This window comes from Mus caroli, chromosome 2 (genome assembly GCF_900094665.2).
Source record: "Mus caroli chromosome 2, CAROLI_EIJ_v1.1, whole genome shotgun sequence".
Taxonomy (NCBI): domain Eukaryota; kingdom Metazoa; phylum Chordata; class Mammalia; order Rodentia; family Muridae; genus Mus; species Mus caroli.
In genome coordinates this window covers 157,995,271-158,016,663 of record NC_034571.1, presented here as the reverse complement: position 1 = coordinate 158,016,663, position 21,393 = coordinate 157,995,271, and the positions used below count along the sequence as shown (strand labels likewise).

At 46.5% G+C, this 21,393-nt stretch overlaps 1 protein-coding gene across 5 annotated transcripts in view; it reads right to left on the bottom strand.

Annotated features, from left to right (window-relative positions):
* Ncoa3 (nuclear receptor coactivator 3) overlaps positions 1-21,393 on the bottom strand; it is an 82,478-nt gene that overhangs the window by 4,254 nt on the left and 56,831 nt on the right. Inside the window, exons 6-20 of one of the 5 annotated variants that reach the window (XM_021185535.2) lie at positions 20,466-20,640; positions 19,204-19,389; positions 19,004-19,096; positions 18,223-18,363; positions 17,812-17,959; positions 16,059-16,435; positions 15,078-15,946; positions 13,631-13,760; positions 12,218-12,412; positions 11,591-11,890; positions 11,241-11,367; positions 10,173-10,344; positions 3,134-3,427; positions 1,495-1,578; positions 657-876 (exon numbers count right to left, since the gene is read on the bottom strand). In XM_021185535.2, coding sequence (XP_021041194.1) covers positions 657-876; positions 1,495-1,578; positions 3,134-3,427; positions 10,173-10,344; positions 11,241-11,367; positions 11,591-11,890; positions 12,218-12,412; positions 13,631-13,760; positions 15,078-15,946; positions 16,059-16,435; positions 17,812-17,959; positions 18,223-18,363; positions 19,004-19,096; positions 19,204-19,389; positions 20,466-20,640 — 3,511 coding nt within the window. The remainder of the gene's footprint in view (positions 1-656; positions 877-1,494; positions 1,579-3,133; positions 3,428-10,172; positions 10,345-11,240; positions 11,368-11,590; positions 11,891-12,217; positions 12,413-13,630; positions 13,761-15,077; positions 15,947-16,058; positions 16,436-17,811; positions 17,960-18,222; positions 18,364-19,003; positions 19,097-19,203; positions 19,390-20,465; positions 20,641-21,393) is intronic. The other 4 variants (XM_021185545.2, XM_029471976.1, XM_029471980.1 and 1 more) reach the window with 4 other exon arrangements.

Sequence of the window (21,393 nt, the reverse complement as noted above, 5' to 3'; positions counted from 1 at the left end):
AAAAAAAAAAAAAAGAAATGGAGAGAAATCAGTGTTCAAATGCAACATCTGTAGACTCTCGTGGCATCCTAGAATCACCAAAGATGGAGAAGGAAGGACAGAAAAGGCTCCACGCCGATGCTCTGTCATGCTCTGTCGTTCTTGCTTCTCACTGAGATGACAAAGTCATCAATTTAGTAAGAAAAATGCCGTCCAGGGCACCGTGGCGGGCAGGGCTACACTCTCTAACAACACATCTCTAGCCCAGAACCTCCCCAAAGGCGGGCCTGAAGCACAGCCTGCTTAGTATAATCACAGTAAGTGCCCCAGTCACCGAGAAAAAAGGGATGGTGAAGCCCATACTGGGATCTGCCCCTCAAGCTTGAGTGTCCAGAGATATCACATGGGATATGAAGAACAGGCAAGAGGAAGGTTTATGTGATCTTTTACAAATAAGGGGATGAGGTGTTTGCGGGGGCTAAAAAAAAAAAGTCCAGCTGTGGGAACACACACTCCCTGCTTCTACAGCACACTCCAGCTTCCTGCGGCTCCACCAGACAGTTTTCCTGACAAACAAGATGGAGTGAGCAGTACTTTGTTTTCACACGCAACGGAACTGGCACAGCTTGTGGCCTTACTAACCCTACTTTGAGTGGGGCACAATCTGCCAGGTTTACCGTAATTTGCTGGATATGGAAACTGTTGTGGAGGGGCTTGCGGCATTGCTGAACCTGCCAAAACCCCATCCATGCTGGGGGAGGCGGTGACGTTGGGAGGTGGGCTGAAGGCCTGAGGCTGTGGCTGTGACATCATCATCGCCATCCTCTGCTGCTGCAGGTGATGGCTCATCAGCTCTCGTTTCTGCTGGGCAGCCATTTGGGCATTAAAGAAAGCCTGCTGGTAGCCAAGAGACACACAATTAACTTCATTTCATAGCATCTCACGATACACCAGCTATGGACGAGAAAGAACAGAGTGCCTTCTCTGTAACTAAAGGGTAGTATACACAAGCAGTTCTTTACACCCGTGGCTTCCAAACACTGCCCAGTGAGCGTCCTTCCTGTCCAGGGTCAGAGGCATTCCCACAATCCCAAAACACTAGGCGGTTATCTTACAACACAGCAGCTCATCACAAAGGGAATCAATCTGGGTGAGTTTACTGATGGTTGTAATCAAGTAGCCACTTCTCTCCAGCCCTCATCACAGACAAAGCAGAGTGAGAGTGAAAGACCAAGTATAGGGGCTGGAGACATGGCTCAGTTCCCACACCCACAAGGCTGCTCACAACCATCTGTACCTCCAGGTCCAGGAGATCTCATGTCCTTTTCTGGCCTCCACATGATAGACATCCATGCAGATAGCACACTCATAAACATTATATATAGATATATATATATATATGGACAGTGTGACAGCAATTCTTACAAAAACTTCAGAATTATTTAACAGGCACAGCTAAGGCCAAGCCGGGCATGGGTCCCGCCTGGACTGGCCCCTTCTCTGCAGGGAACGTACCTGGGGCATCATGGGCCTCATCACAGCAGTGCCCGCGGGGTTCTCCATTTTCATTTCAAGTGCCTGCCGGCTCTGATTTAAAAACTGAACAGAGTTGGCTTAGTAGGTCAAGTGGAGCGGTTAGTGAGCCCCAGTCAGCTTCACACTACCCCACCCAGTGAGACCTCTCCAGACCCACCAAGCCAGGGTGGGTCTGGAGAGGTACATGAACTGAATGTACCAATTTCAACTGAATTGGTACATTTCCATCCTGCAGAAGGAAGATGGCTCTACAGCCGAGAGCGTGCACAGTTCATTCACTGGACCAGATTCCTTTCCCAGCACCTACATGGTGGCTCAGTCACCACTGCCCCAGTTCTAGTGCAACTCATACCTCTGGCCTCTGCAGGCGTGTGTGTGTGTGTGTGTGTGTGTGTGTGTGTGTGTGTGTGTATGCGCGCGTGCAGACACGAACTGCACAGACACTCTTAAAAATACAGGAAACCTTAAAAAAAAATAGAAAAAAAATTCAAAGCCAAGCAGGACAGAGTTCCAGGACAGCGACATTGGTGACAATTCCCTGCCTCGGTGTAAGGCTTTTTGGCACAAACAACAACTATGCAGCTTAAACAACTGCAGCAGGACTGCAGTGTCAAGTGTCTCCAGGGACTGTTGTTCAGACAAGCAAACTACTACCCTGACTTGGTCAGACACTAGTGAGCATTTAATAGAAAGGAGGACTAAGCTATAAGATAGTACCGTGCGCACAGGCACAGAGCTTCCCCAGTTCTGAGCCCACTGCAGAGGCTGCCATAGCCTGGCTTCCTGGGCTCTCCTACTCAGCTGACTCACTGCCACCGTTGGTAACAAGCACACTCACCAGCACTTACAGCCTGTGCAACCATACAATTATGCTTTAAAGCAACTGCAGATTAAGGAAAGAGGACGGTGTGGATTCCCTAGAACTGAGGTTAGACTGTCAGTTGCCCACAGTAGGTGCCAGGAACTGAACACTGATCCTCTGCAAGAGCAACAAGTGTTCTTAACCACTGAGCATGCCTCCAGCCCCAAAGTGCATCAAGAAGTGGTTTCCATTAAAATACTGAGTCAACAAGAGTGCTAACACATGCCTGCAATCCCGGTATGAGAGGTTGAGACAGAAGTGGTTACACATTCTTCAAGGCCTGTCGCCTAGACAATCATCAAGATCTTGTCTTTAAAACAAAAAGCTGAGGAAATGCCTTCCAAGGGCCATCAAGACATGCTGCTCCTCCTGCTGTCCTGTCCTGTGTAAAACAGCTCACTGTGTGGTCCTAACTGGCCTGGAACTCACTCTGTAGACCAGGCTGACCCATGGAACTCACAGAGACCTGTGCTTCTGCCTCTCAAGTGCTAGGATTAACAGCATGCACTAAGCAAGGCTCTAAGAATTAAACTGGCTTGCCTGGAAAGTACATTTACCCACTGAGCCATTTTGCCACTGCTAATGTTATAACAAAGAATACACATATAGAAAGATACCCAAGTTTAATACACACTCCTTATCAAGGAACTGTCTGCACAAACAAAATCTTACAGAGAAGTGAAAGCAAAGAGTGGAGAGCCGGTGGCAAGGGCCATGGAGAGCACAGCCTAAGAGCCCCTGACAGCCCGGGCTTACCTGCTGGCCCTGCAGCCTCTGCTGAAGCTGCATTCTCAGCTGCTTTGGGGTGTTGGTCCTTGGTCTCACGAGGCCGGCTCTAGGATGCATGCCTTGCAGAGGAAAGCTGCCTTGCTGGCTAATCTGACCCATCATAGAGTTAAACGATGGTGACTGTCCCTGAAGGTTAAAGCCTCCTTGAAGGGGAGGACCCTGAGCTGGGTACGTCTGTCCATATAATGCAGCCTTCTGATCCATCATCACTGCTGCTTCTTGGCCTTGGAAAACATCCTGTTTGGACTCCAAAGCTTGTCCCTTAAACATCAAACACAAAGGAATGGTTAGCTACACCTGAGGAAGCAACCAAAAGCAAATGCTGCAAACAAGGGAAAAAATGTAAATCAGTACATGTGACCAGTGGTGGCTCAGAACCCAGAAGCCTGAAGCTGCACAGAAACACAAAACATACCACACACGCTCTCTGCAGGATGGGAGTCCTTGCATGCACACAGCACTCACACACACTCGGCCTTTTTTTCTTGGTTTTTCGAGACAGGGTTTCTCTGTGTAGCTCTGGCTGTCCTGGAACTCACTCTGTAGACCAGGCTGTCCTCGAACTCAGAAATCGGCCTGCCTCTGCCTCCCGAGTGCTGGGATTAAAGGCGTGAGCCACCATGCCCGGCTCTTGGCCTTTTTGGTAGCTATAATGTGTCTAATACCTGAAGAGATACTATTGGCTCAAAACCAGCTCTATACACTAAGAACCCTTACAAACACAAACACAAACACACACACACACACACACACACACACACACACACCTCTCAAACCAATCAGAGATAAATGAAAATCACAGTGGGCAGCACACACTCAGGTTCTCAGGTTGGCATCCTTCACCATGGCTCAGTGGCATTTGGGGCTTTGGTGTCTTAAAAGACTACAACTTGTTTGTGTGTTTGCTTTGTTTTGTTGGGTTCTTTTGTTTTATTTGTTTGGAGATAGGGTCTCTCTGTGTAGCCCTGTCTGTTATGGAATTAATTCAGTAAACCAGGCTGGCCTCAAACTCTGAGATCCACCTGCCTCCCAAAAGCTGGTATAAAAGGCATGCACCACCATGCCTAGCCTAGAACGACACAATTTTTTCTGGGATACTTTGGAACTAGTTTTTGAACCTATCACAACTAGGTAGCATCCAACCTTAACCCTTTTCCCCCAAATCTACTCAGTTGTCCTAAATTTTCCCCTCACCCCCAACAAGACTGAGAGTTCAAATCCAGAAGCGTGAGTAAAGACATTCACACCTTTTCTCTTATTCCTAGAACAGGGTTTCCTTCCCACTTAGGAGGACCTCTGGGAGAGCAGAGGGGGCTCCCCCAGTGTGTGGAAGGGAGTAAGTGAAGACATGGTCGTCAGCTGAGAGAGAACAGCAGACAAAGCCTCCTAAGCAGCGGGCAGTACACAGACATCAGCCACAGATGATCCGAGAAGAGCAAGTCTGTGGCCATGAACAGCATGGTCACAGATGGAGCCTCCTTAAAAATGCTACAGTGGGGGATAATTTTGACCAAGAGTCCATTCAACTGTTAATCTTACACAGTTCCTTCTTACTGGCAATGTAAGAAGGCTGAGAAAACTGAGTATATCAATATTCTCTATGCTAGGACACACTACAGCAAGCATTCTGTAATGTCCCTTTCTTCTTGCCTTTTTGGGGGGATGAAAAAGAGGGTTAGAGAATTTCGTCCTACTTTCTCAACAATAATTTATGGGGAGTCAGAGTCGTATGAGTATTTGTAAATGACTTTTTCCACTCTTTGACTTAACTCAAAGAAGCATCAGTGTGTGTCTTGTGTACTCCTGTGTAGTTCAGAACTCATGTCTGTAGATTGGGACAGCCAAGTCTCAAAAGGATGGGAGAAAATGAATGGTGATTTGGTTGAAATGTAGTAATGAATGTAGGTAATTAGATTCCCTGGTTTTCAAACATCAAAAGAAAACCAGTGTATTATTTTAATTTTTAGTAATAAATAACTATGTAGTGGAACTAACATAAATTATGGGCTGTCCAGGTGGCTAAACAAGTAAAGGTGCCTGCTGCCTGAGTTCAATCCGTGGCTCCCACACAGTGGATTAATAGACTCCTGAAAGTTGTCCTCTGTCTCCACGTGCATAGCAGGGCATTTTAAGTGCATGCATACATGTACGCTCTTGGCCTTTTTGGTAGCTATAATACCTGAAGTATTGGCTCAAAACCAGAGCTCTATACCCTAAGAACCCTTACATACACACACACACACACACACACACACACACACATTTTAGGGCTGGTGAAATGACTCAGTGCCACTCGATGCCTCTGCCACAAATGCTGACAGTTGACTCCCAGAGGTGGTCCTCTGAGCTCCATGTCTGCAATGTGCATGCAATATGCACAGACACACACAAAATAAAGTAAATTAAAACTTTACAAATCTGCTGTTCTCCCATAATTTGTGAATAGCAAGAGATAATTTAGGTAATAAAAGGTCAGCCAGGAAAAGCACCTCTGCAGATCTCCATCTCTGAGTGCATTCCCCAGTCAGACACTAAAGGTGGTCACTCACCACTGATCCTCAACAGGTCTACCTGCAACGGATAGCATGTTCCGAAGGAAATGTCGGGTGTACTGTGCGCCTCTGCCTTCTCCCAGGCCCCCAGACCAAGAACACAGTGAGCAGCCTGTCCTGCAGTTCTGCTGCCACCTATGCTCTCCCACTCCAGCCTTCCCTTGCTTGGATAAGGGTCGAGTGTACACTGAAGTTCCTTCTCAGGTTTTCCTCTTCTCTCACAGTATTTCCTGTCTGGGTACTCTCAGACACAGAGGATAACTAGCTATCAAAGTATGCTTTCTGCCCAACATTTCTGAACTCACTTGGCTTATGCAAATGAATCTGGGTGTCCCCAGCACTCAAACTTAGTCTGCAGAGTAGAAATCACGAATTTGGGGCTGGTGAGATGGCTCAGTGGGTAAGAGCACCCGACTGCTCTTCCGAAGGTCCAGAGTTCAAATCCCAGCAACCACATGGTGGCTCACAACCATCTGTAATGAGATCTGACTCCCTCTTCTGGTGTGTCTGAAGACAGCTACAGTGTACTTACATATAATAAATAAAGTGTGTCTGAAGACAGCTACAGTGTACTTACATATAATAAATAAATAAATCTTAAAAAAAAAAAAAAAAAAAGAAATCACTTCCCCACTAGAAAGAAAAGCAGCTTTCCTCCAATCTCCCCAGGACTCCTTCCTCCCGCCTCCTCACTACTACTCACTATCCTTCTAGTCTACGAGGCCCACTCCCAGGACCCTTCCCATGACTCCCGTGGACCCTTGCAGTGACCGGTATTTATGCTTCTACTATCTTATCATTCCAACCTGCTCACACCAGACACAACATCTTTGCGTTGAACAAGCAAACTATATGTGTGGGACTGTGAAAGGCAGCCTGTTTTGGTTGAGTGAGGCTTGCTCAGGTGACCCAGTAGAAAACTCTACAAGGGAGAGAACAGTGAGCCACGTTCCCAGAGACAGGTGCCTGACACCAAAGAGCCCCCAGCTCCATAATTCTGTGACCATCAGTCACACAAAGCCCCAAGCTCCTGGCATTCTAGCTAGACTGCACTTACCTGACATTAGCCAGGAGTGCTTCTCCCCACAGCTACCCTACAACTACAAGATCAAGGGGCTGCTTGGCCCCAACTCTCTCTTAAGCTCTCACCTTTCTTACTCACATCTCTAGCTCTTCTTCTCCCCATCCCTCTCCCCCTTCTCTCCACATAACCATGGCCAGCCTCTTTCTGTCTTTTCTGTCTTTCTACAATAAAGCTATAAAACCATAGACCATCTCTGCTCATCAAGGCCCACTATACTTGAATGATGGGATAGGCTTTCCCCTACAGAGCTGCGTCTAACCTCCCGCCAGAAGGCCTTCCTGTGCTCTAGCCATGAACCAGACCAAGGTCTCTTGCCTGCGTGGGAACCACCCAGTCCCCCCTCTCTCCCTGTCCTCTCCTCCCTTCAGCCCTGAGGCTGGCCGAGCCACCCACGGGGCCCCCACTTTGTTCTCAGCTCCTCTGAGGTGTCCAGAGGCGTCTGGGAGATTAAGAACCTGTTATCTCTGGCCTCCGTGAGACCTCAGACTGCCCCCCTGTCCACACCCCTTGCAGGCTGGGGTCCGTGGCTTCCCACAGGCAGGCAGCCACCCGGGACCGCGTGGAAAGCATGCAGCAGTCCTCTGCATCCACCCACCCACAACGGAACTCTGGCGGAATGCAGGTTCTCTCCCACTCCCTTTATTCCCCCACACCCACGGCCCTACAACATGCATTCATCTCCCTTCTCTTGGGCAGACTACTAAAAAGAATGTAAAGAATTTAGAAGGTTCTGAGACCCAACCTAACCCACTGGTAAATACAGTATAAGCAGAATTTAGCCAGATATCCGAGACTCCCATGTAGCCACTGCTGGCCACTCACGGTAGACCGTGTCACCGTTCCCCGGGCTCTTTATTCAGCATGTTCTACATTTCCTGTCTAGATCACAGACACTGTACTACCACTACCTACTGTCCTGACAACTCCCGTAACACTTTCACTTTGCTTTTCCTATTGTGGCATGTGCACACATGGAGGTCAGAGGATGGCTCTGTGAAGCTACTTCTCGCCTTCCACCTGCATGGAGACCTTGACGCATGTTGCCAGTTTGGGCCAGCCCACAGAACAGTACTTGCTAGACTATCTGATCACTGTGTCGCTTGTCACCTATGGCTGTCTTTGTAGATGTCTTAGATACCATTTAATGCTTCCCAGTTAACAACCTCGCTTCTGAGATTTCCCCAGCATTTTACTGTTATAAATTACTGTGGGTATTAAACACAATTTTGAAATTTTTGACGTTTGTGTGTGTGTGTGTCTGTGTGTGTGTGTGTGTTTGGGGGTGGGGAGTCTGTTTTGATTTATTTTTCAAGACAGGATTTCTCTATGTAGCCCTGGATGTCCTAGAACTTTGTAGACCCGGGTGGCCTGGAACTCAAGGGAGCAGCCTCCTCATTGCTGAAGCTAAAGCTGTGCCCCACCATGCCCGGCAACATTCTTAAGCTGGAAATAAAGCTAAAGCCAAGCCACCACAAAGAAGGAAGGTGCAGCCAATGCTCACAGCGGGCATTGCCCAGCATCTGAGTGTCACTCTGCAGATGGCCAGCCTGGCAACATCAACACTGCCAAGACCCGGCATGAGCTCTACACCTCCATGAAACCAGATAGCTCAGCCTGAACCGCCATGCCAGCTGAGCCTGAACTCACTCACATACCATACCAAGAAAATCAAACCTCATTAGAAAACTCTAGAGCACAGATGCGTGGCCAGCAAACAGGACAAGATAAGCAAGCTTGCAAGGAAGTATAGTGAGAGCCAGTCTATGATATTAAATATCTTTTTAAATAAACATGCTCTGTTATTTGTGTGGTCATCTGCCTAAGCCACACAATGGAGCTGAGAGAGAAAAAACTGAAACTACTCATCTAGAAAAACAGCAAAGCCATTTTCCTTTCTGTGACAAGGTCCTGACGTGATAGACCAGCTATCCAGTTACAAGGTCCAAATAAGTTCATTTCTGTTTTCTGTAAAACCTTGGTTTAACCATGTCTTGACCCATTTTCTGGAATTTGACGTGTTCCACACCCTATCCCCTAACCTTTGCCCTAATAAGATGCTCTGCCAAATAATTTTGAATGTTCTGCCAAGTTCCTACAGAATGAAAACCCCCTAGACTTGAAGTTTTGAGGCTCTCTCATAAACCCCACCTTCTCCTACGTCCAATGCTGTTTTCTCAAGCCCTGCTTTAGAGAAATAGCACTGTCTGGAAGAAAATAGAGCTTCTTCATTTGACCAACGGTTCTGAGTAATGGCCCTTACGCTCACGTGGTCTACAGAGTTCCAGACAGCCAGGAGGCTACACAGAGAAGAAATCCTGTCTTTCCTGAAAAACAAAATAAACTTGTGAAAGTGTATTTTCATGAGATGAGTATACAAAGAGGCAAGAGATGACAATGATCTAATTTGCCACTGTAAATGTTGTTTACCCATGGCCCGCCTCACCAGCACACTGGGCACACCTAACAGGTTAGGTCCAGACTAAAGAAAAAGTTATAAAAGTAAGCAGCATTTGATGGGGCTAAGAGAGGGCCACCTCTTATTTATTTCATGTATGAGTACAATTATAGCTGTCTTCAGACACACCAGAAGAGGGCATCAGATCCCATTACAGATGGCTGTGAGCCACCATGTGGTTGCTGGGAATTGAACTCAGGACCTCTGGAAGAGCAGTCAGTGCTCTTAACCACTGAGTCATCTCTTCAGCCCGAGAGGGCTCTTGACAAGGACCCTGTTCCAGGTCCCAGAACCCACATTTTAGCTCAGAATCATCTTTAAATCCAGCCCCAAATGAGCTAATACCCTTTTCTAACATCTGCAGGTACCAAGCACACACATGCTTTGTGTGTGTGTGTGTGTGTATGTGTGTGTGTGTGTGCGCGCGCACATACACACATATGCACATAAGCAAAACACATACATAATAAAGTCAAGTTAATAAATCTAAATTTCTTTAAAGTTAGGTAATTATTATTAGGGCCGGAGATGTGGGTGCTAGGGTCTGTTCCTAGAACTCACATGGTGGCTCTCAGCCATCTTAATTTCAGTCCCAAAGAATCCAAAAGTCTCTTCTGGCCTAGGCGGGCACTAAAATGTATATAGTGCACAGATGTACCAGACGTACATACAAACAAAGATCCATTATCATAAAATAAAGTTAAACTAAACAATTCAAGTAAGCAGCCTTCTTAAAACTGGTGTTTTCATTAGATGTTTTCTTTGGCTGTAGTAAAACAAGGGACAAATGCTCACACTTTCTCACAAGTGACACAAAGGTACACAGTCTAAGTTTAAGCTGTGTTTGTCTCCATGAATATGCAGACAGACTCACTGCCACGCTCTTCGGCTCTCACACCGACTGCAACTACTCACCTGATTCACGAGCTCAGGAATCCCCAAGGCCCTGTCGATCTCCTCCAGACCTGTGGCATCTGTGTTGCTCAGGAGTGTGTGCAGCTGGTCCAGCAGAGCTCTCTCGTCACTCTGGCCCTCTGCGTTAGAAGGTGGCCCAAGCAGATCATCCAGAGAGTTTCTAAGAAGAGGCCTAGAGAGAGACGTGAGTCAGCTCCAATGAAGCTCGGTTCGAGTTGGTGAGGTCCTATGTTCTACACCCAGGACCACAAAAAACCAAACCAGTGTTCTTCTGATGAAGAGCTTGTTAGGCTTTTAAGTTTTCTGAGAGTCTAGCCTCAAACTCACACCCACCCGTCTCTCCTATTTAGTGGTAAATGCTGACGGTAATACAATGCCCACACTGACACTGAAGTATGCACTATAAGATGTATGTGTTTCAGCTGACCTCTGGCCTCTGCATAAACACAGAATTTTTAAAAAGAAGACATGGCTGGGACATTTCTCAGTGGTAGTTTATTAAACAAATTAAAGCTAAAATGTAGAATAAGGTCCCAGTCTTTTTCTTTCATTTAAAAAAAAAAAGTAGAAGATAGTACAACAGCTCCCATCTGTACTACTGAAATGCTGTAGATGATTTTAAAAGATAGTGGAGAGATGGCTCAGCAGTTGTGAGTTCAGCAAGCACAAGAAGGCCCAAGATGTGCTCCAGGCAGGGATCTGGTGCCCTCTTCTGGCCTCCTTGGACACTGCACAAATGTGATGCACAGTCATACATGAAGTCAAACACTCAAACACATTTTTTTTCCCCAGAAAAACTGAGGCACAGTATCTGAATAGCACTTATAAACCTGTAAGAACATGTCTTTCCCAACTGCTACTAATGCATGGGAGATTACTGCTAAGAAGCCTTTTGGAAGTCTTGAAGGCTGGACTGTAGTTCTGCCTCCTCCCACCCTCCAGATGTCTCTGCTTCCTGCACCAGCAGATGGCAAAAGTCAACAGTGTCTCCATACTCTCCCAGGGTTGCTCCTGCCCACACTCTTAAATCCAGTGCAAGCATTCCCACATCCCAAAATAAAACCCTACCTATTTTGAGACCCATGAGGACCTTGTTCCATAGATAGCATGCCCTCTGGCCAGGAACCTGGTTGGTTAGACGGCACTGCTGGGCTATAGGGATTGACTCCCATTCCCATGGGAATCTCACCAGTTCCTGGGGGAGCAAATCAAAAATTTCAGCCAGGTGGTAGCACACACCTTTAATTTTAACACTCACAAGGCAGAGAGGCAGGTGGATCTCTGAGTTCTCAAGGTCAGCCTGGTCTACAGAATGAATTTCAGGTCAGCCAGTGCTACACAGAGAAACCCTGTGTTCAACCCTGCCCCTATAACGAAAAAGGGAATTTCCATTTTTTTTATTGAAAGGGACAGCTTACTCATTTGAAGCATCTGCTGCTGCTGCTGCTGCTGTTGCTGCTGCTGTTGCTGCTGCTGTTGTTGTTGCTGCTGCTGCTGTTGCTGCAACGTTGGTCTTGTGCCTGGCAGTCGATTAGAACGAAGTGGCAAGGTAGGCACAGAGCCCCCCATGGCAGGTCTGGGTAAAGCGGCACTGTAATCTGCTCCAGGTCTTCCCAGGGGACTTGATGCCAGAGGCTCCATTCTGCTGGCCCTTGAGTTAGCTAAGCCCCAGTCTCCGGAGGAGGAAGCCGGATGCACAGGAACATTTCTGCTTGGTCCTAAGATAGGCAGGGCTCATCAGGTCTGACACGACACACAACACAAAAGCCCTTCGTGCACTGGGAGAACCATTATTTACGACAGTAGCCGGAACTGTCATCCTGAGAGTAGGGCTGGTCACCTACAAAGACAGTATCTAGAAGCCTCTCCTCCCACATATTTGTTACAGGTTAGAAAGGTGGTCTAAACCAACTGGATATTTAAAAGACACCATGGTTCCATGGAAGGAGCCCTATATTAAAAATATAGTAATAATAAATTAAAATATTAAGGTTGTTACTTGAGTTCAATGTTTAAGGAAATGACCACACTTAGACATGACCTACCCATATTGGCACCATAATTCTCCTGACTATCCATCATTCTTGGATTCCCAGCCAGTATGGGCTGTTTTGGTAACCCAGGGAAAGCACTGACATTCTTCACTGGCGGACCTGAGCCAACAGACACAGGGCTATCCAGAGAAGCCGCTCGGTTATACGGAGGACGAACAGACTGCACAGGCTGTGGACTTCGCAAACCTGTTAAAAACACAGAAGCTTGCCACATTAGTATAACTAACAAACACTAAGCCCCCCACAAAAAGCCTTTCTCATAAAAACAAACACTACCATTTTCTTTTACAAAATAAATATTTATGTCAAAAAGAAAAGAAAAAATCCAAATTCCAAATAAAGTACAAACAATAATCTGTATGTTGGCCAAAGTGCTAGCTAGCAGTCAGCTGTAGCCGAATATGGTCATGTCCAATGTCTATCTCCGAATGCCATGGCACAGGCTGAGCACTGAGGCTCAGTAGGCCATGTTCAACAGGCACGAGACTCTGATGGCAGATGCCCAACAACACAAAGGAAGGAGGGAGATGGAGACAGAAAATGGACAGATGTTTTTAATTCCTAGAGATGCTTCCATCTACGCACTTATGAAGTAGATTCTCTACGTACAATTTTACAATAAAAACAAAAAGTTAAGCTGCCTTCCAATCACATAAGTGTACAGTTTCTTCCCAACCTCTTTGACTAATATGACCAGTCAGTTTAAGAAACAGTAAAAAGATAATGAGACCCTGTTGCAAAAAAATGAAGGAAGGAAGGAAGGAAGGAAGGAAGGAAGGAAGGAAGGAAGGAAGGAAGGAAGGAAGGAGGGAGGGAATTAAGTAAGTAAGTGTGGTGGCCATGCCTTTAGTCCCAGCACTCAGAAGGCAGAGGCAGATGAATCTTGATGATTTCAAGGCCAGGGTTACCCTTTCTCAAAGAAAGGGAGGGGAGGGGAGGAGTCTGATGCAAAAGATAGAAAGAAACAAAGAAGGGGGAGAGAAGGGTTCCTGCAAAGACCAAAACAATGAGAAGAGGCACCTCTCAGGGTTAAATACAAGGACCTTCTTTAAGGACCAAAAATGACATGTTTAATCCAGTTTGGGTCATTTAACCTAATTCTCCATGTTTAAGAAGAAGTCTACCCCAAGGCCCAGGTATGTGTTCTCTAAGAATCATAATTACTGAGCCAGGCATGGTGATCCCAGCACTTGAAGACAGAGGCAGACGGATTTCTGAGTTCGAGGCCAGCCTGGTCTACAGCTGCTTCCTGGTCGTGGTGGAAGCGAACATGCAACTGTACTGAGAAACTTGAGTGAGGTGCATCTGCACCCCAGCGTTGGGATGTCTCTGAGCAACCTAGGCCCCTCACAAAGCCCCACCCAACCTCACCCTTCCAAAAAGAAAAACTCTGGCTTTCCTCACCCAGAGAACTTGGTCCTGCAAACATCTGCTGTTTGGCCCCTGGGTGACTGCCATTTGTAGGATTGTTGTAGAAGTCAGAACTAGTCAAATCTCCAAGAATGGCATCTAGATTATCCAGGTCTCCCGATACCTGAAAATGAACCTTTTAAATTATTCTGTATGTAACACCAGATGCAGCTATCAAGGCATCAGCCAAAAAAAAAAAAAAAAAAAGAACCACTATGTGGTGGTGCACAAATTGAATCCCAGCAAACTAAGTTCCGGGACAGCCAGAGACAGACAGTGAGACTCTCCCTTTCCAAAGAATACAGGTCAACAACAAAGCAAGCAAACAAACAAAAACAAAAATAAGGGTTGGGGATTTAGCTCAGTGGTAGAGCGATTGCCTAGCAAGCAAGCGCAAGGCCCTGAGCTCTGTCCTCAGCTCTGGAAAAACACAAGCAAACAAACAAACCCAGCAGCAACCCATAAGCCATTACAAGAGATAACAATGCCCAGGACAGAGGCTGCTGTCTTGGGAGACACACACACACACACACACACACACACACACACACACCATCTCCACCTTCACTGCAAGGTTAGCCATTTCGATAAATCCCTGGGCTCTGCTGGCCCACACTGCACTTTTTGCTCTGCCACTATTTCCCAGGACAGGTGGCTAGGGAGGATTCATCCTTAGCTGGCAGAAACCTCCATCTATGAGTAACTTTTCTGAAAATGTATTGGTAAGTGGTGTTTAACAAGGTATTCACAGGCACACAGCGAGGGGCCCTGCTTGGATAAGATGAAGAGAGGTCTGAGCCCTATCCTATGAAACACTAGTCTTTCTTGTTCTTGCTAGAAGAGTGAGACCAGACTGGCCTCGAACTCAGAAATCCGCCTGCCTCTGCCTCCCAAGTGCTGGGATTAAAGGCATGTGCCAACACTGGCCCGGCGAACTCTCACTCTTGAGGGGGGGAAATGATGCTGATAAATTCAAACTTTTCCCAATAACATCTACCGTGTCCTTAACAACCTAAACTGCTTATTCCAACGTAGCCACTTCCATGAAAATACTTCTAACTGGACACTAAAAACTTATTTATAGGGCCAGTAGAATGGTTCGGCATGTAAAGATCTTTGGGGAGCAAACATGACACCTTGAGTTCAACCTTCAGTCCCACCACCCCCTCACACACACAAACTGTCTCTCTGTCTCTCTCTCTCATATACACACATACACACACACACACACACACACATTCACTATCTCTCACGCACAAACACACACACACACTCAAACTATACACAGTAACTATATAGTGAATGAAACCTCAAGGTTATCCTTCAATTAAAAACTACCCATTTATAATGTTGTTATAAACAACTGGAATGTATAACAAGGCAATGTTTATAACACAGAAATGAAGAAGCCAATGATGGACTGGAACAGAGAGCACCTTACCTCCTCGCTCGTCTCGGTCTTAATTTTGGGGTCTTTCTCTTGGCCGGAGCTGGGATTGGTGGAGCAGCTGCACTGACTCAGTTTACTGTCCCCACTGTCAGCCTGGGGCTGCAGCTCTTTGGCAAGCACATCACTGGGGTCATCCCTGTCCAGCAGGTATCTAAGCAGGGCATTATTCTCCTTCTTCTTAGGACTCAGCTGCTCCTGCCTGGTTGTCCCCTCTCCACAGGAAGCAGTGCTGCTAGTGTCCTTCCCAGTGGCCTCTGCAGTGATCTTGGCGACCTCCGCTGGGGAGTTGCCATTCTGCAGCAACTTGTGCAAAATCCGGTGTTTCTCTTGCAACAGAGACCCATGCACATTGGAGGTGGAAGACACTGTCCCTGATGTTGAGGAGGACACTCCAGAGGGGCTGGTGACACTAACAGAAGAGTCTTTGCAGTTTGGATCCAGGGGAGAGTTGGTCAAGGAGGAATGGCCTCGGTCGTCGGAGGAGCATGTGAGTAACTGCAGTAGTTTCTTGTGGCCTTTGCTTTCTAGGGGTCCCCTGGGTGTCTCTGACACCTCCGCACTGCTCTCCTTGCTTTCTTTGTCACTTGGGTGATCTCTGCTGTTTGACTGACACACCGAACTCTCCACTGGGTTCTGTTCACAGTATAAGCCTAGGGGGCTCTTAGAGTCCTGACCACTCACTTTACTTGGCTGGCTTATATTCATATTGGGAGAATTATCCAGTTTGGGGCCTGGTGAGGACAGAGTAGATAAAAGAGAGGTCCCCACGCCTTCACTGATGGCTTGCAAGGCACTGAGGGAGCTGCTGGAAAAGCTGTGGCTCCCTGTGTTGCCGGAAGGTCCCATGGGTGAGTGTGCACCTGCATATGGAGAAAGGTCGGGAGAGATGGTCAGGCACAACCTCTTTTCCTATTACCAAAGACACTGGTGAGGAAAGAAAAGAGAAGCAAAGGAAACTGCAACTGTGGATACCTGCAGCAGGAGAGAACTGGTGGGAGGCCATCTTTGGGCTCCCACGATTCCGCGGAGAAATCATGATGTTCTGCTGGTTGGGGCCGAGACCGGGACTGCCATGGGGGGGGCTGCTCATGCTGAGCCCATAGCTGCTGTTCTGATAGGAAGATGGCGACTGTAGGCTTTGTCCTGGCGTCAGTGAGGCTACGCTACTAGAAGCCCCGTACCTAGCTCCACCCATCTGCCCTGTGTTGCTAGGGTCTGGCACCCCATAGGTCCGGCTGCCCATCATCTGTACATTCTGATTTGGAGACATGCTCACGCCACACCCTGCTGTAGGAGGTCGGATGCCTTGTCCTACGGGATTTGGGTTTGGTCTGTATCCATTCTGTTCTCTGCAAACAAACACACACAAGTTTTCCTTTAAAAGCCAGCAAGGGAAGGAAGAGAGCAGGAAGGAGCTGTCCAGGAGCTGACACTAGGAATCACTCCAGTACCAAGTAGGAAACCCAATTTTGGGGCTACACCAAGCCAACCCAGCAATACTCTGCCTTGCTTTTCTACCTTATAGATATATTTCGTGTGCGCTGGTATTTTGTCTATGTGTGTGTGTTTGCCATATGCATGCCTACTGTCTGTGGAGATCAGAAGGCGGCATTGGATCCCCTGGAACCAGAGTTAGAGAGTTGTGAGTCAGCATATGGGTGCTATGACTCAGGTCTTCTGCAAGAACAGGTGTCCTTAGTAACTGAGCCATTTCTCTAGCCCCTCCTTTTCCTGTTTTGATATATACTGGAGATGCGGAGTCTCCTGCTCCCTAAGCAAGCTCTCCAGTACTGAGCTCTATTCCAAAGCCCATTGATATTTTGAGACAGGGTCTCATCTCACAAAGTTACCAAGTCTAGCCTTGAACTCGTTCATTAACTCAGCCAGGCCCAGAACTTGAGATTCTGCTGCTGCCTCAGCCTCCCGTGTAGCTAGGGTAACAGGTCACACCACCAGATGTCAAATATGGTATTTGTTTGTTTTGGTTTTCTTTTTTTTGGTTGGTTGTTGTTTATTTGTTTGTTCTTTGTTTTGAGATGAGCTTCGAAGTCACTATGAAGATTTTTTTGCCTCTATCTCTCAAGTCCTGGGGAAAACCCACAGGAGTTTTTCCCAAACTCAGTTTATACTGTGCTGGGAACTGAACTTGGGGCATCACGCAAGGAAGGCATTTTACCAGCTAAGCTGCATCCCTAGTAGTTTTAAATGGGCCACAAGATCTAAATGAGTGACATCAGCGCTGAGTGGCTCTGACAGCCATGTGCTGTGGAGCCTCCAAGGCCTCATTACAGCCGACCATACCTGGGGCTTGGCCTTACGACAGTCAATGAATGAACCTCTTCCTATGCAGTTTGTTCACCATTAATAATATCAGTAATTACTCCCTTTTAGTAGCTAGTAGTTACATTTGTAGTCTACCTTCTATTCAAACTCCAGTCCCTGGAAGCAATGTAAGTGTAACACTAGAAGTGAGAGGTAACAAGTCCACTACTCCCCCAGACACCACCACCCTCACCTCAGCCCCCAACACACACACCCTGGCCTCACCTGGGAAGCAGTTATTTAGTGCAAAATACTAATTTTTAAATAAAAATATGACCTTAAAGAACTTACATACTCTTAAGAACCTAAATTCACTTCACAAAATCCAACAGCTTCCCTGACTTTTCTCCCTGCAAATCAACAGCAAAGCATTGTGGGGACAAGGGTGCTTTAGTGTCATCACCTCTGAAGAAAGTGGGTCGAGACGAAGCCGTGACGATCATTCGTTACAGGATTGCGGAAGAGTTTGCTTTTTGTCTGCGCACTCACAATAGTTCCATCAGCCAAGGAGAAACGATACACAGGGGTCTCTGCATGGCCATGAACGTAAGCTATGGAGGGGGAAGCATACTGTCACTGTCACTAGCATCTGAGACTAGACCAACACAGACAGAAACAGACGAGGAGGATCACGCTTCGAGTACAAAATTGTGTTAAACTACATGGACATACACAAAAGTATAGAACAGCTACACTCAGAAACCACTCCCTCTCCCACAACCACCAAAGAGCAGGACAAGGGCTGAGCACACAGTGTGTGCTTTACAGCACCATCAACATCAGCACCAAGATCAACTCCAAATGCCTCCCTCACCTTCTTGATAGTGACGCTTCTGGGACCATGACTGCCCATCATTCAGACTGAAGAACCTCTGGATACATCTTCGGATTGTGTCTTCAAAGCCAGGCCTCATGGAAGATCTAAGTGAGTTTGTATCTATATTGACAACCTTTCCTATTAAAGATAAAAACAGAAGGTTCTAACCCTGTCCAGAAGAGCCTGCTGCTGGGTAACTGACTCGAATTTGAGAATGACATAAAGGAGACAATCTCAGCTCTGCCTTTGTCCTTCACACACAGCTGGTGGCTGCTCTCCAACTAGCTGTAAGCAAGCTCCTGGTAAGAAGCACGCCTCTGCACCAGATGAGCCTTTTATAATGCGCTGGTGCTAGGAAGGGTATTTGACTATACTTAGCGTTTACTTAGAGGAGAAAATAAGACTGCCAAATCAGAGAGACACAGAAAGTGAGAGAGCAAGCACTCAAGAAGAGGCTGATTCCGACAGATCACATAACAAATAGAAATGTCTGTCTGGAGCTACAGAGAGCCAGATTCATTCTGAGCACACAGGAGGAGACCTAGGTGGCGAGGCCCAGCGTGTAAGGCCGGGCTGAGAAATGGAGCTCAGTGTGTAAGGTGCTTGCTGAGGACCTCTGTTCCATGCCGGGAGCCCCAGGTGGAAGAAGAGCGACCTTGTCAAAAGTGCACACACTTGTGAACTCACAGAACCAGCAGTGCACACACTCATGCACATGCAGAACCAGAGGAATAAGAACACTTTATTTATAACGTATCCAAGGGAAGACTGGTCTTACCGGAAAGGTCATGTCTGGTAATAAAGCTCTCAGGACTGGATGGGAATGGCGCAGTCACGCGGCGAGCCACGCAGATCATACAGCACTGCAAGTCTACAACGAAAGGTCACCAGGTCGGATTACAGTGGCTTTAGCTGTGACTAAAGGGATACAACATCAGTAAGAAAGGTTAGGATCAGCACAGTGGACCCGACTCTCACCTTCTCCTTCTTCCAGCATAGCGCGAGGCTGAGACAGGGCAAAGCACTGCATTGTTTCATATCTCTGGCGTGTTTCGGGACTGGCATTCACGTCTTCCAAAATGTCGTGTGTTTTCATCAACATACGACAATTAAACGTATGGCTTTTTTGTCTCTGGTTCTCATTAGTCCAAGAAACTCCATTAACTTTGAAAAACAAATTAAAATTTGAAAACAAATTGAAATTATTCTTTATAAACCAAGTAAAACCCTGTCAAAATTATCAAGAGTTCAAGCTAGCATTGGGCCTTGCTCTTTGCAGAGGACCTGGGTTTAGTTCCCAGACCCCACATGGTGGTACAGTCATCCACAACTCCAGTTCCACAGAATCTAATGCACTTGGCTGGCCTTTGGTGCACACCTCATGCACATACATGCATGCAAGGAAAATTTTCATTATATATACAGAATTTTTTAAAATTCAAGCTAGGGGCTGCAAGGGTGGCTCACTGGTTAAGAGGGCTCAGTTGGCTCTTCCCGAGGACCAGAGTCAGGCAGCTCATAAGCACCTTCAACTCCTGCTTCAGATAATGTCCTCTTCTGGCCCCCATGACAATGCAGTAACACATGGCATACAGTCACATTCATACATACATGTAAGGGTTTTCATATATATGTAAAATCTTTAAGAACTCAGGCTATAAAGTGAGTGTGGCAGGGCAAGCTGCTGGCCCAGCTACTAAAGGGGTTGAAAAAGAGGACTGTGGCACACCCTGGGCAATACATGAGACCTTACCTATAAACAGAAGAACAGAGTCCAGCTATCTTTTCTTACTACACAACTCCCATGTGGTGACACCTAACATTTCAGAATGACAGTACCAAGATATCTGAGTAAGTTCAGCCTCATCACAAGTCCCACTGAACATTTGGGCACCATGGAAAATTTTGAGTCCACTGAGGCCAAACTGAAAATTTTGCTGGCAATCACTTATTAAGTCTCATTTTCTGGCTTCCTAGAAAGCACATCCAATCTCTTAAGAAATAACTAAGAAAAATTAAATATATCTAGAAAACATATTTATATGCAAGCCTGTAGTCAGGCATGGCAGCACATACCTATAATCCCAGCAATGTGAGACAACAAGACAAAAATAGATGATTATAGATTCAAAGCTAGTCTGGACCAAACAAAACAGTCGGGTAGGACCACAGATTCAAAGCTAGCCTGGACCACACAGTAGGACCCTGTCTTCCTCTCAAACCAAACACAAAGAGCCCACCTGTAGATTTTGGTAAGTGTTTAAGGAAATCCTTCCGGTCTTGCTCATGTAAGATGCTGTAGACACTTGTGTTAACCAGGTCCTCCTGCTTGTACTGCAGATACTGTGTGACATTTTCTGACACAAATACAATGTTTCCATCTCGATTCACCACAAACAGGAAACCATCCAGTGCCTACAGTGGAATGTGTTAATAATATTATGAAAATCCTAACCCCACAAAAGCATTAAACCCCTCCCCCCCATTTTTGCCAGGGTTTGGGTTAGGGTTCAGGTTATACTTGCAAAATAGAGCATTTAAAGGGTCAATAATATTAAAGAGGACCCTATCCAATACAACTGGTATCCTTATAAGGACAGATTAAAATTACACAGGGGAGGCATGCTCAGGGAAAAGGCCTTATTAAGACACATAGAGAGCCAAGGAGAGAGGACTCAGGAAAAAGCAACCCTGCCAACACCCTCATCTTGGGCTCCAGTCTTCAAAACTGTAGAAATAGGCTTCTGTTGTCTGAGTCATCTACTCTGTGACACTGTCAGTGCAGCCTTAGCAGAGGAAGATTACAGCCTTTTTTGTAAAGAAAATGGGGGGGGGGGGGGGGGGGGGCGGGGGGGGGGGGGAGAGCGGCCACTAGCCCAACATTTAGAGTTAACTGTTCTATTAACATTAGCATATTTCAGGGCATACAAAAATTTTAAAAAATAGGCAAGTAGGGAGTGACATATTATACACCTTTAACCCCAACATTTAGGAAGTGGAGGCAGGAATTGAGGTCACCCTGATCTATACTGCAAGTTGAAAGACAGCCTGTGCTAACATTACAATGTCTCAAAACAAAACAACAAAAAAAGCCTGTATGTTTTGGGACCTTGTCTCAAAAAAAAAAAAAAAAAAAAAAAAAAAAAAAAAAAAAAAAAAAAAAAAAAA